This window comes from Hordeum vulgare, chromosome 2H (assembly GCF_904849725.1).
Source record: "Hordeum vulgare subsp. vulgare chromosome 2H, MorexV3_pseudomolecules_assembly, whole genome shotgun sequence".
Lineage (NCBI taxonomy): Eukaryota > Viridiplantae > Streptophyta > Magnoliopsida > Poales > Poaceae > Hordeum > Hordeum vulgare.
Genome location: NC_058519.1, coordinates 658,692,217 through 658,708,221, shown reverse-complemented (window position 1 = coordinate 658,708,221; position 16,005 = coordinate 658,692,217). Strand labels below are relative to the sequence as shown.

Below are 16,005 nucleotides of genomic sequence, written 5' to 3'. Positions count from 1 at the left end.
TTATATGGACTTAAGCAAGCACCCAAGCAGTGGCATGAGAAGTTTGAAAGAACTCTAACAACTGCAGGCTTTGTAGTAAACGAAGCTGATAAATGTGTGTACTATCGCCATGGTGGGGGCGAGGGAGTTATCCTTTGCTTGTATGTTGATGACATACTGATTTTCGGAACAAATCTGAATGTTATTAAAGAGATGAAGGATTTAGGAGTGGCTGATGTCATTCTGAACATCAAGTTGTTGAGAGACGAAGATGGTGGGATTACGTTGCTTCAATCTCATTATGTGGAAAAGATCTTGAGTCGCTTTGGGTATAGTGACTGCAAGTCCTCTCCCACACCATATGATGCGAGCGTGCTGCTACGAAAGAATCGAAGAATTGCTAGAGACCAATTGAAATATTCTCAGATTATTGGCTCGCTTATGTACTCAGCCAGTGCTACAAGACCTGACATCTCTTTTGCTGTTAGCAAACTGAGTCGGTTTGTCTCAAAACCAGAAGATGTGCATTGGAAAGCTCTAGAGAGAGTTTTGCGTTATTTGAAAGGCACTTCAAATTATGGAATTCACTATACTGGACACCCAAAGGTGCTTGAAGGGTATAGTGATTCAAACTGGATCTCTGATGCTGATGAGATAAAGGCCACGAGCGGATATGTATTCACTCATGGAGGTGGCGTTGTTTCTTGGAAGTCTTGCAAGCAAACGATCTTAACTAGGTCAACAATGGAAGTAGAACTCACATCACTAGATACAGCTACGGTCGAAGCATATTGGCTTTGCCGGCTCTTGAGTGACTTGCCGGTTGTCGAGAAACCTGTACCGGGTATCCTTATGAACTGCGACAATCAAACTGTGATCACAAAAGTGAGCATCTCAAAGGATAACATAGTCATCAAGACACAATCAGAGAAGGTTAAAATCTGTCAAGAAAATGAGAAACTCCGGAGTTATTGCATTGGATTATATCCAAACATCTAAAAATCTGGCAGATCCTTTTACTAAGGGTATATCACGTAATGTGATAGATAATGCATCAAGGGAGATGGGTATGAGACCCACAATTTGAGTTGTTCACAGTGGTAACCTATTCTTTGTGATCAGAGATCCCGTGAATTAGATATGGAAGACAAGTTGTTGGTCAACTCAGAGGAAAGTATCCTTATCATTAATAATACCACTCCATGAAGATGCAATACTTTCCTAAACTTCATGGGAGGTTGATATACATCTTAATATGTTCTAAGTGGCTTATTGAAGCAGAGATGTTGTCCTGCAGAACATCTTTTGAAGAACATACCTATATTATTCAGATTGTTAAACGTCGCAATCTATGAGAGTAGGGTGCTCTCTAGTATACCTATATGAGTATGACGCATAAGATCCATCCGCGGCGAAGCCCCACAGTAGCCTAGTATCGGTCAAGGATCTGTGTGAAGCTAGACTCATAGAAAACTTGCAGTTCAAGGCCTGGTGCACTGTTCAAGTTGCTTACTGGTGTATCATAGAGTTCTAGGTGGAAGTTCAACTTAACAGTCTCCACTGCAGTATCGGTATATAAAATAGTGTTTTGGAACCAAAGACAATTTTTGTGTGCCTCTCGGATCTGGTGGGGGATTGCTGGAATTTTGTCTACTTATGGGTCAGCCCAATATATAATTTCAGAAAATTTCTAATAAATCCTAGAGGCCCACGCAACCCATTTATGCAAGGCAAGAGGTGGAAATGTTTAGTCCCACATTGCTAGTTTAGTGGAAGTTGGACCTCCTTATAAGGGAGGATGTTTCCACACATGTATGAGCTTGAGAACAAGATAGACATACACGTGCGCTCCTCCTCCTCCACCTCGCCTCGCCTCGTCTCGACGCGCCGCAGGCTGCGGGAATGAGCCGAGCCGAACTAAAATTTTGCCATGCACGACTGGTATACGAAAGATCACTCAGAGAAGCTGAACATATTTTTCTGTAGTAGATATTGAAAGCGAACGTTGTTGTCCGTTCGTTTCGGCTCCCGTCGCTGGTCTCTCGCCTCCCTCTCCTGCGCCTATAAAAGAGAGGTCGCTCCTCTGCAGAGAAGACGCATCAGAACTTCCCTCTCGCCACCGGTTCCTTCTCTGTGCTGCTGCTACGTTCTTCCCCATCCCGTCTTGCGGCGTGCACCGTAGGTCGGGACAGTAGGCCTCCGAAACTACGTCTTTTCGAGTCCTGTACGGGAGAAGGGCGATAAGGTTTTTGGGGAGCGCTCAGCGCGACTACTGGCTTCCATCACGGACACCGACGATCTCTTTCCGGACGACGACTACTTCGCCGACGTTGACCACCTCTTCGGTAACATGGCCAACGACAACGCCAACACCAACCCTACTGCTGCTGCAACACAATACATACTCATGTTCTTTTTCGTTGAGTTCCTACCACAACTTTTTGCTATAGTTTCACTTCTAGATATGTTCTGTTTCTGCTCACTTCATATGATGCCTTGTGTATATAGTACGGCTCTACATATGTTCTTTTCTAGATCATATGTGTGCACATGTCTTTCGTCGTCTCATCTTTATATTTCATGTCTTGTTTCACCTTTGTTATGATAGTCATGTTTTCCCTTGTTTTTCTTTTAATAAAATCCTATGGTAAGTTGCTCATATTTCCAACAGATTCTTTCCCAGACTCCCTGTAGATTTTCATGTACCACTCATGCAATCTGTGCATCATCGTTGTTAGAGGAGGATGATTAAGGGGACGAGAGGCTTCCCGTGCATGTATTTATATTATGCTTTTGTTACCTCAGCCGTTTGAAAAATTACATCATCCCCCAAGTAATCACCAGGATTGGTACCAGGCACCAGCCCCGGAGGATTAGCGACGATATAGGTAGACACCTTGAACGGGGGGCACGATTGCTTCTCCTGTTTGGTGAGCTGGGGAATTGTTTTCCCACTTCTTCGTTGTGCTAACCTTGCATCACTAGAAGTAGTTCCCGACCGCCGCGCTCCTGCATGTGTGTTTACAATTCAAATGGAACATATTGCTATCTTATGCAATTTTCATATCCTATGAATTGATCGAGAAACCGTAAATTGCATATTGCTATCCAATGAAACCTAGAGAGATCACCATATGCAATTTTCATAACCTTGGATCAAAGAAAGCATCAAAACATACCAACGAAAAATTGTTTCACTACAACTCAAGAGAAATTTATCTTTATAATATCCGAATGGAACATATTGCTATCCTATGCAATTTTCATATCCTATGAACTGATCAAGAAACCCTCAATTAACTATCCAATGGAACATATATAGAAACTGCATATTGCTATCCAATGGAACCTAGAGAGATCATCATCTGCAATTTTCACAACCTTGGATCAAAGAAAGCCACAAAACTTACCAATGGAAACTTGTTTCACTACAACTAAAGAGAAATTTATCTTTATAGGATTCTAATGGAACATATTGCTATCGTATGCAATTTTCATATCCTATGAATTGATCAAGAAACCCTCAATTAACTATCCAATGGAACATATATAGAAATTGCATATTGCTATCCAACAGAACCTAGAGAGATCAATATATGCAATTTTCATAACCTTGGATCAAAGAAAGCCTCAAGACTTACCAATGGAAAATTGTTTCACTACAACTAAAGAGAAATTGATCTTTATAGGGTTCCAATGGAACATATTGTTATCCTATGCAATTTTCATATCCTACGAATTGATCAAGAAACCATCAATTAACTATCCAATGGAGCATATATAGAAACACGGTGTTTAAAACCATCAATTTTCATAACCTTGGATCAAAGAAAGCCTCAAAACTTACCTCGCCCATTGGAAGATCAAGACATGGTGTTTAAAACATAGCTGGATGACGGCAACACCTTGTTGATCGGTCATGTACTCTAGATCAAGCCCCAAGAAAGCCTCATGCTCCTCCACGGCGTCAAGGCACGCCTGCAACTGTCCAAGATAATGTGGCACCTCTGTGTTGTCGTTCGTATACACGACACCAAGCTGGGTCGTGCCATGTGCGAGCACATTTCCGGTTCGAGTTGTCATGGTGGAAGAAGAATGGAATAAGAGAGGGAAAGAACGGAGGAAGAAGAGATGAGAGCGCTAGAGGAAAAGAACAGAGAATGGTGAGAGACTCTACTTCAGTTGTCCTTTTTGTCGCTATGCGGGAGGCGAACCGTTTGGACCTTTAGTCCCCGGTTGAGCAACAAACCGGGACTAAAGGGGTGATACGAAGGATCGCTTTGAGACACCAACCGGGACTAAAGGGGATACAACGGTTGTACGAACGGTCGCCACCATCATTTAGTCCCGGTTTGAGCCATTAACCGGGACTAAAGGGGGATATGAACGGTTGTCGGCTTATTGGTCCCGGTTCGTGTCTGTAACCGGGACCAAAGGGGTGAGACGAACTTGGACCAATGGCCCACGATGCGCCCTCGCCTCACGAACCGGGACCAATGACACTATAGGTCCTGATTCGTGTGTGAACCGGGACTAATGGGATTTCAGACCCTCGACCAAAGCCCTGTTTTCTACTAGTGTTACGTCACCGATACGGCGATACGCATGATACGCCGGCGGTACGTGTATCCCTTGGGTATCGTGATTTTTGATTTAAAACAAAAGAAAAAATATCCTGATACGCTGTCAGGACGGCGCCGACACGCCGGCGACACGGGAAGCGAAGCCCACTCCACCATCGCAAAGTCTAACCCTAAACAGCCAGCAGTCTACTGCAGCAGATTGGATCAAGGATTCAGGTGCGACAGCACAAGTGCTCCGGTGCGTTCGTACCACCGCCGACGCTGCGTGGATTCCGTCGCGGCCATCTGAACTCGCCTCGCCGTCGCTTGGAGTGTCCGCCGCCGCCTCCTGTTGGCCGTCCCCCTTCCCAATCTCTGCTCTCTTCTGGTGGTGTGTCTGGTCCTCCGGCACTTGCTGGCTTACTGCGTGCTGATTCTGTGCGTGCGTGCTGGCTGTTTGTGTGCTTGCTGCGCTGTTCGTGCTTGGTGTGGGCGTGCGTGCGTTCTTGCTTGGACTGCGTACTTGCTAGCTGCTGCTGGCCACTGGGTACTGGCCTCTGCTGTATCAACTATGATTTGTTGCTGACCTACTAATGTTGCGGCTAGTGCTTGGGAGTGAAGTAGTGACATTGACACCTGCAGGCCAATCTTCACTTGAGAGGATGGGAAGCATCAGTTATGTATCATTGGGTAAGCAAACTACATGCCAACGTCTTTACCGTTTTTAGCTTTTCATGCTCAAGTGTTATGTATATTTCAAATTTTAATACAAGTATATGATGTATGAGAAAGATGTAATAGCACCCGGGTGTCTAGGCATCCTTTATGAACAGTAAAATCAAAAAAATAAAAAACAAGCTTAAAAAAATCTGAAACTTTACAACATATAAAATGGTCAAACTTTGTAGGTTCTTACAAGTTTAATGCCAAAATATCATGTAGAGAAAGGTGTATAAATAAATTTTAGATTTCAGTGAGTGTCAAATACTGAAGTGCTCCTACCAAGCTTCTGTACTTAGTGCCATCCACTTGACTTAAGGGTATATCTTCGGCAAGAGACAATTTTTCAGAAATAGAGAGAGGTGTTGGAGAAGGTTTACAACCCTGCAGCCCGGCCATGCTCAAAACATCTCTTGCATACTTTTTTTGAGATAGATGAAGCCTACCTCTTGTGTTTCACTTTACCTCAATACCAAGGAAAAAGTAAAGATCTCCTAGATCCTTTAGAGCAAATTCTGAGTGCAAATCTTTTAAAAGAGCTGTCACAGCCTCATTGGAGGAGCTGGTAACAATGATATCATCAATATAAATAAATACAAATATGATAGTATGTAACTTGTTGTAAATGAACAGTGATGTATCACACTTTGAAGGAACAAAACCAAGCATTTGCAACTTGGAGCTCAAGCGAGCATACCATGCCCTGGGAGCTTGTTTTAGTCCATAGAGAGATTTATCAAGTATATATATATGAGACGAGTGATGGATATCGTCAAACCCAGGAGGTTGTTGCATATATACTTTCGTTTCCAGAACACCATGAAGGAACGCATTCTGCACATCTAGCTGTCTGAGACTCCATCATCTGGACACAACAATGGACAAAACAAGGCAAATATTAGCAACTTTAACAACGGGGCTAAAAGTATCCTCATAATCCAAGCCATACCTCTGCTTAAACCCCTTTGCAACAAGCATGGCTTTATAGCGATCTATATTACCATCCGACCTCCTCTTTATTCTGAACACCCATTTACAACCAATCACATTTTTACCTGGTTGCGCAGGAACAAGATGCCATCTGTGATTTTTTTTTAAGAGTTTGAAAGTATTCATCCATTGCCTGCTTCCACTTGGGATTAGCCAAAGGGTTACTAATAGTGCGTGGTTCACGTGTAGAAGTAGTGAAAACTAAACCATATCAATTCAAGCGGTGAAGGAGGCGGCACAGACGGCTCAGACAGTTTAGGCTCCGGCGCAGGCCATCTCCGATGAGGAAGAATCTTAGTACAATTATAATTAGTACGTGGCGTGTAGTTTGCATGTTTTTGTATGGATAGGAGGGATGAAATATGATAGAGTTGAATGTGAAAAGAGAAATTTAATGTGTGATCAATCAGTATCCGCGCACACGATCGAATACATCCACACGCATTTAAGGGGCTAGATTTGAGAGATCCAGGTGTAAATGCTCTAAGTAACAAACCGATCCGTTCTACCGGACGTTTGAAACGGATCTAAAGCCCCAGCGCACGTACTTTGGAATTATTAAACAACATACATGGGAGCTCAGATATTTTTCCACTTCTATGGCGGACGTGCATGCTCGACGCACCATCATTCCTGTTTATCCACACACACGAACCAAAGCGGATTTTTGAAGCATAGGTGCATTGTAGCTCTTTATTTTAAATAGTTTGAATATGACATTTTCAACTTCTCCAAAATAAATAAACATTTCATGTTTATATGAATGTATATTACACATTTATGAAGTTCGGTGATGAAAAATAAACGTTTTATTATAACAATGAAAAATAAACGTTATGCATGATACTCTCCGTACACTTTCTCGGTGAACTTTTATGAAGATTTTTTTTCTTTCTAAAATACTATTATGAAGACATGTGGTCATCTGTTCGTCCTTAGGCACGCTAGGAATCGGGGTAAATTTATACACCCATATTTCTTTTACGGGTGTAAATCATCAGCCATACGTGATTTTTTATTGAAAAAAACCTGATAGATTGAGTTCAGTAGTATATTTTGCAACTGTAGAACGTGGAAAATGACAATCCAATCTGGGCCTTAGGCTGTTGTAATGGAAAGTACCATATACTAGTATAATGCATAGTATCATGGTTGTAATGGAGTACTACATCCGTAATGCATAGTATCATGTGCTAGTATCATAGAACAGTTTATTTATTGCCATGCGTGATACATAGTAGCAAAACATTTAATATGATACTCAACCCTCTATTTCCTTATTTAATTTCATGCCACTTCATCAAATATGTCTAGTTGGCATGCACAATACTCCCTCCGTTCCTAAATATAGGACCTTTTAGCAATTCTACTATGAACTACATACAAAGCAATATGAATGAACATATACTCTAAAATATGTCTATATACATCCGTATATAGTCCATAGTGTAATCTATAAAAGGTCTTATATTTAAAAACGGAGAAAGTACTACTTATGATACTTCCATTACGACCAGCCTAAGGCTGCTCATAGTGGGGAGTAACTTAGCCAAGTAACATGCACATGTTACTCGTCTATGTTACTACCTCCATAGTGGGTAGTAACATTTGTGGGATGTCATATTAATTAGGATATAGACTCATTTTGTATTGATATGTGTGATGTTACTGTAACATAGCTAGTTACCACAAGCACCTCTCTCCTCATTAACTCACTGCCACATAAGCAAATTTGCATTGTAATGTGTGATGTTACTACTATGTTACTCCCCACTATGACCAGCCTAACTAATGGTGTAGCATGCATCACTTAAATTTGTTCGTGAGTAACTTGACTCGAAGGTGCATGCATATGCACGCGACGGGCGACCAGATCCTTGATATTATTGTGCTGTCGCCCAGCAGCTACGGAACCTAGTTATTACAAGTACTGTATGCTGGGCTTCTGCCCTCCCATGGACCCATCACCCTAGAAAAGAGAACAAATATATCCATATCTGCCCTCCTGTTGTTGACAAGTCCAACGAAACATCTTTGAACTCCATCCCATGCACCACGGCACACGACACGATCGAGCTGATGATCCAGGCAAGAGCTGAGCCGCAGATCAGAGCATTAGAGCCGGACTCCTCAAACCTCAAACGTCCTCGACGCGTCTGAGCGCGTTTGCGGACGCTGAGTGTTCACATCTTAAATAATGTAGTTTATATTAAGACACAACAAATCTAATATTTTAAATCTGTATAACTCATTAAACTACTAGGTACACATACGCCGTCCGGCTACTCCGTCATTACTAAACATGTCATTGGACTATTAAATTTTGGCATACTTGACTATGATGGAGATCATTCACAACTGTCCTTATCTTTTTCGGTGTCCTTGTCGTCCGTACTGATCGAAGGCATAGTACGGATTGAGCCGGATCTCCTCGTCGCCAGAGCTCTCCTCCCCGCCGCTCACCTCCTTCTCCTCCTCCGATGGCAATCCGGCCATTTCACGAACCGCCGCTGCGGTTTCTTTAAAATGCAGGCGCGGATGGCTTCCTCCTCTGCGGCCGCCCGTGCCGCCACATCAGCCACCTCCGTCTTCGTCATTTCCTTCACGAGATAGGCCTCGGCGTTCCTTATCATCTCCTTCCCACGACGGGCAGCCCGTTCTCGATGGGTCTTGAAGTCCGCGGGTCCGGTCGATGGATCCGCCCGCCTGGAAATGGATAATCCCGCCCGAAAGGAACCGACCGTCCTTTGAGCAGACGTCATGGAGTCACGACGGACAGATCCTCTCGTTGGTCGAGCGCGGTATTCGCACGAGCGGCGGAGTGCAATGCGAACCGTCATTGCCTCCTTCACTCCGCACGGGGCGACCCCCATTCGACGGATCCGAACTGGTCGAAGTCGGATCCGCTGGAGGCTGTGCCGGAAAAGGCCTGGGATTGTCGGAGGTGAGCTTGGTGGCGGATGGGAGCGAAGCGGAGTGGTTTGAAGTGGTTAGGGTTTGGTCCGATCAACGGATAAAAACGAACATATGTGGGGTCAATGCGGACCAGTGTGGGCAGTGGGCCAGACAGGCGTGTCCGGACGCTCCTCGTATATAATATCTACCTTATATTTAGGTTGAAAACGAGAGTTGTCGGTCAATTCAAATGTTTAGGTCAGTTCGAGAGATGCGTTCCCATCAATTTTGTAGGATCGGACAGCCAGCCAGCCGATGCTCTCAGTCCTCCTCCTTGCACGTGCCACCCACGTACTCTGTTAATACTCCCTCCGTTCCTAAATACTTGTTGTTGAGGAGAACTAGACTAGTTCTCCCCAATAACAAGTATTATGGTACAGAGGGAGTATAAGATATTTTAGAGATTTTACTATAGACTACATACGAAGTAAAATGAATGAACCTACAGTCTAAAGTATGTCTATATACATCCATATGTAATTTATAGTGGAATCTCTAAAAGGTCTTATATTTAGGAAGAGATGGAGTATATTATTATCCAGGACATAGACCGTGGTCGTGGGCAGGAATGGCCACGACGCCCACGGTGTTTATGCCGGACAGTCACCAGGCATCAACTTGCATCGTACTTTCCGGGTCTAGCTACTTTCAGCGATCGAGTCTCATACTCTGATCAAGTGGCTGCCTCACGGTCAAGTGCATGAATGAAACCATGGGCATATGATTATGAGCACACTTTGAAGAAAACTTACCTCAGGCCCCTATCTATCATTCTCTGTCATGCTCGACCCACCACCTTTTCGTTTCTCGTATTTACCCTCCCACACACGTACATAGGTGTTCACCAAGATCAGATGCAACGACGATCAAAAGCTCCGTCTCTTTATTGCTACACGAACATTGCACTCAGAAAAAAGAAGCAAGCCGAGAACTCAAACATGGCCATGCACGCTAGCACAACGCACGGGCAGCTAGCCTGCTTGCCGACGACGACCTGACGCACGCGCGTACTACGTACTTGACCGAGCCATCAGGTCAGATCAGGCGGAGGCGGCGAAGCCCTCCTCCTCCTCCTCCTCACCGGCGGCGTCGTCCACGGCAGCGTCGGCGCGCTGGGCGTTGGGCCTGAAGCAGCTGAAGCGGCGGATCTCGCCCACGTTGCCCGCCGGCTTGGGCACCCTGGCGAGCTTCTCCATGGACCTGGCGAACTGCCCGAAGAAGGCCTCCTTGCTCTCCGCGAACCGCTTCACGATGGGCGCCGTGGTCTTGTTCTTGACCAGCGCCATGTCGGAGGTGAACACGCCCTGGTTGAACCCGAGAGCCTTGAAGTACGCGTTGTCGAACAGGTCCGGGGTGATCACGTCCAGGTTCTGCAGCCGGTCCGGGTGCTTGCTGCAGTTGGCCGCCAGCTTCCTCGAGAAGGTGTCGTCGGCGCGCTGGGACCGGTCGACGAAGCTGCCGCACTGCGACCGCCCGATGGTGTGCGCGCCGGAGAGCGCCACGAGGTCGGCGACGTCGCCGAGGCCCCTGGTGGCGAAGGAGGTCACGAGCGTGGCCACGCTTGCCGTGTCCGGCGCCGGGAGCTCGAACACCTTCTCCTGCGCCGCGGGGGCCAGGCTGTCGAGGTTGCCCTGCGGCACGTTGAACCAGGGCCCGCCGGAGATGACGATGATGTCGCGGGTGGCGAGCAGGGTGATGTCGGCGCAGGAGACGACGGGCCCGCAGACGGCGTGCGCCCTGGCGCGGATGGACTCGATGAGCTGCATGGCGCGCGGCTGGATGGTGAGGTTGGGGCCCAGCGCCGTCTCGCGGGCGGCGGTGTCGTTGAGGAGGATGGAGGCGTCGCAGCCCTGCGGGAAGCAGTCGTGGAAGTAGAGGCGGAGCATGCCCGCCGCCACCGCCACGTCCTGCCGCAGCGCCGCCTCCACGGACGACCACACGATGCCGTCCAGCTGCGGGCACGACGCCGAGTGGAAGCCAGGGGAGGCGCCGTCGTCGCCGGTGAAGACGGGCAGGGACGTGGCCGGGGAGAGAAGCAGCGTGGCCGCGGTGGCCAGGACGACGGCCAGTGCTGCTACAGAGCTGCTCGCCATTTTTTGTGCTCAAGTGAAGCTCGAGCTTGAGCTGAAGCTAGCTTGAGTGAGGGGGCTTGTGGCGTCCTCACGTCAAGTAGTGGGCGTCATTTATAACGGGAACCAATCAACAAAACCGGGTGAGATGCAGAGCGTAGAAACAGCGGCACCAATCTTGGCTTAGATCACGCACCAACTACTCCCTTCAGTCCATGTGTCTGTGTAATATAGAAATCCTCGATCGAGAGCAGCGATTCGTTGTCCAGGTTCGTCTACAATGGCTTTAAAGTAAAATTTAATAAAAATATACAAAAATATTCGAAAATCAAAATTGTTTTTGCATGATAAATTATTTGATGCATAAGATGTGCTTGGAAATTTTCCATTTAAACATTTGAATAGCTCTCGATAAAATAAATTAGGTCTGTAAAAAGGTTTACTGAGCTACTCGTATATTCAAATAAATTGAAACTTAAAGCAGACCTCACACACCAATATCTAATTATCTATCATAGACTTTTTTTCTATGAAATATTTTTTATTTTTGATGATTTATTTCACCCGGAACACATGAGCTTAGGCTGAGAAATGGATATTCGTTGAATGGTTTTCTACACGGAAGAAAAGGGAAGAAAGTTAGTCGCAGCAAGCTCTGGATCACATGCAGAGCGCGCGGCACAGGCACGGGCGATCACGTGGTGAGCAACTGAGCATTAACTTGTTATATCCTTACGCACAGTACACCGCCTACGAACTGTTATGATTCGCAATTTGTCATGGCATCAAATTAGAACAAAACATACCCCAAAAGGACGGTGATTTTAGCCGCCTTTCATTGGTTTGAGTCTTCCGCAGTCTATTCCTATTTGTTTTTTAAATGAATCAATACATGCATTCAACGAAAAACAAATGGTCAGTACCATTGTGACAATATAATAATAGAAGCCAGGTGGGTAGGGATGATCAAGCGAATTAAATAAGCATACATAGTTGATTGGATAGCTGTGTGATAAATGGGTCAGGCCGGCCACATGCGAACACACAAGGGCGGGTGCGTCTGTCGACCCTTTCCAATCCCAAATTTAAATCGAAAATGGATCGACGCAGACGCATTTTCGCAATTAATCCGCGCGTTGGGCCATTAATTTTATCCGCGCGAAACTAAACAGACGAACATGGACAAAATGCATCGCTTCATTAAAGTTGCTCTTAGTACACCAATTAAGTTTGATCAACCTACTTCATGAAGCTAGTAAGATGACTAAGATATCATGTGGAAAAGAAAACATCTTAATTCCCATGTTATCAGAGCATCTATAACCGTACATAACAAATATGACTCTTTAAAAGTCTGCGAACGTGTTCGGTCAGTGATCAAACATATCGTTATTTATCCGTTCGTGTAGTCTTATTTTTTTAAAACGTTCAGTCATTTGCACGTGATTGATGAAGAGTAAGAGCATTTATAGCCGGACATTGCAAATATGACCCACTAAATGTTAGTGGACACGGCCGATCAGTGATTGGGATATGTCCTTCATTTGCCCGATTGTGCAACCATATTTTTTATTTTCTTCCTCATATGTCTTGCACGTGATTGGTAAAGAGAAAATGATAGAAAGAAAAAAATAAAAATAAAATATGGTCCAGTCTGGAGCTGCGTCTTATGTGGCGGACTGATCGGATACATTCGGATGCATCCGTGAGCTCTAATATCCTCCACATATTTAAAATAAATATAAGGATTTATGGACATCCCAGCGTGTGTGCATGATATAAGGAGTCGGATGAATTACTTTTTTCATTCTCTTCTATTAGAGCATCTCCAACAGGCGTCCAAAAACTGCTCCGCGCGTTAAAAAATTCGTTTTTTGGGCGCCGGACTGCTCCAGCAGAAGCTGCAAAACGCTGCGCGCGCTAAAAACTTTTGTGCACGCGCTTAAAAACGCTACCGCTCGCAGCATATTTGGTGCGCCGGCTTGCGCGCGCAGCAAACTCTGAGCGGCTGCAAATGGGACCGCTGGATCGGACTGGATTGGGCGCCGCACTAGCGCGCGCTTGTTGGAAATGCTCCGGTCCCCGCGTTTCAAAACTGCTACAGTAACGCGTTAAAATTTTTATTGGGCGCCGATTTTTTAGGCTGCTGTTGGAGATGCTCTTAGATCACTGATAGAATGTGTCCCCAGCCATATAAGGAATCATTTGACGCATCCAATTATAAATGCTTGAAATATAAAAAAACTAAAAAAGGAAATCAGTTTATGTTTTTGCATGACGGACTGACCGGACATATATACCGGAAGCGAGCGCTTGTAGATGCTCTCACAATGCAAGAGCAGAGCACCTACTGGTTACTGCTCCCCGCGAGAAAAGTCTTTGAAAACTTTGTCGCATCAAGCAATTAAACACTGCGCCTCCCATCAATCCGTCAATTTTGTCAATAAATTTGGACGTCTTGACAGCGATGACAGGTGGAATAGTACAACTACTGCGCATGTGTGAGGCTAGTCAAGTCGATCATGACATGCGTATGAGCGTGAGGCGGCCAAAGTGATGGCAGTACAATATTTTAAAACTAGAATCATACAGCTACGCAGGGGGGACCCAGTACAACGGAGTGGGGGCCTAGGACCCCACTTAATTTTTAGAATTTCCTTTGTATTTGTACACATTTTAAAACAAAACACTTTAAAATGAGCAACTTTGTATAAGAGGTAATAGCACTGGGGATACTAGAACTTGCACCCAATGTGATGGTTTGATTCTAAAAGTAGCAAAGTGCACCTATTTCATCCTAGAACTTGCACCTCTTGTGCAATTTTAGTCCACAGCCACTCACAGCGCGCCAAGTGGATAGGGTGGGGTAGTCTTGGTTGTTTTGCAAATTAGCCCTTCCCTTTGTCAGTTATTAGTGTGTTGTTGCTATCTGAGAAACACCTGCATTTAATAAACCTAGTAACTACTGTTGGAACGACGGGAGCAGTGTCTCTTTCTCCCTCGTGCGGTCGGTGCTTCCTCTCTGTTCTATCGTTCTTCTCCCTCGTGCGGTCGGTGCTTCCTCTCTGTTCTTTCCCTCTGCTTCCTCGCGCGCGGCAGCTTATCTTCGGGTCATGGCGTCTGTGCTAGCTTCTGCAACCTCTGAAATTGGATTATCAACATTCAAACAAATGATGGTGCCTGAATTGCTTGCATCAACAGAACAGTTGGCCACTCTAACAGGGCTTTCAAATGATGGCTCCTTCAATATCAAATCTTGCCTGAAATTAATGATGAAATCTGAATGGTCAACCATTATTACAAGAACTTTATGATTAGCATTAGCTCTGATCACTTGCTGCAGATCCTCATCACCTGTAAAGGCCATCACATATTTTCTTGTCAGGCAAGCACCAGTAGATGATGTGCTGATTCTTAGGATATCCCAACCAGTTTAGGTGCTCTTCTAGTAATGCATAACTGAAGTTGCCATTATCTAAATAGTCCAGCACCACCACAGAAGAGTTGTAATACTCAAGTTCACTTACTGCTCCTAAGAAAATGCCACCATGCTCAATTTTCAGTGTGAAAAAAGGAGTGCAAACACTTTTTCCCATTAATGAATCACACACTGCATCCAAACAGGGCAAAATTCAGTTAAAACTAGAGCTGCCTGCCTAAATACCCTAACCTAAATAAAACACAGAACAACAAATGTTACACAACAACACAACAACTCTTCTTCTCACCAGATCTAACAAAAAATGAAACAAACAACAACACAAGAACAGCCGCCTGCCTAAATACCCTAACCTAAATCCATAATCAGATGTACAACATATGTTACACACCAACTCTTCTTCTCACCAGAGAATAGCATGAATCAGATGTACTAAAGAGGGAGAAGAGACCTAACAGCAACAAACCAAAGAGTGAGGAGATAACGAGGGAGAAGAGACCTACCATAATCTGGGGGGTACACAGAGTGCGGCCAGACGAGGTGTGTCGACGCAGGCGGTTCCCGGCCACCGAAGAACTCCGGCGACGCCATGACCCGAAGATAAGCTGCCGCGCGCGAGGAGGCAGAGGGAAAGAACAGAGAGGAAGCACCGACTGCACGAGGGAGAAGAACGATAGAACAGAGAGGAAGCACCGACCGCACGAGGGAGAAAGAGACACTGCTCCCGTCGTTCCAACAGTAGTTACTAGGTTTATTAAATGCAGGTGTTTCTCAGATAACAACAACACACTAATAACTGACAAAAGGGAAGGGCTAATTTGCAAAACAACCAAGACTGCCCCACTCTGTCCACTTGGTGCGCTGTGAGTGGCTGTGGACTAAAATTACACAAGAGGTGCAAGTTCTAGGATGAAATAGGTGCACTTTGCTACTTTTAGGATCAAACCATCACATTGGGTGCAAGTTCTAGTATCCCCAGTGCTATTACCTCTTTGTAGAAGGTGTGCCCCAGTCAAACGTAGCTGTGCAAGTTGCTGGAGAGGACGGGAAATGTTTGGTGCCACATGCACGCCGCCTCACGTGCATGCGCGTGGCTGCTCTGAACACCGTGCACGCGGCGTGGCGGCCATGATCCATGCATTTTATGCATTTTCTAGATGAAAAATGTCCAAAACAAACACTAAAGATGTACAAGAAAACTAAATCAAACATTAAGCTTATAATCTCTGAAATTAACACATCAAATATTTAAATTCCGATCTATTATAAACCTTGAACGTGTTACACTGGG

General features: G+C 45.2%; 1 protein-coding gene across 1 annotated transcript; it reads right to left on the bottom strand.

Annotated features, from left to right (window-relative positions):
• Positions 1–10,067: 10,067 nt before the first annotated feature.
• LOC123428517 (peroxidase 66-like) lies at positions 10,068–11,486 on the bottom strand. Its single transcript, XM_045112739.1, has one exon. It carries the CDS (start codon positions 11,297–11,299, stop codon positions 10,247–10,249), a length of 1,053 nt encoding a protein of 350 aa, XP_044968674.1. The 5' UTR covers positions 11,300–11,486; the 3' UTR covers positions 10,068–10,246.
• Positions 11,487–16,005: the final 4,519 nt, after the last annotated feature.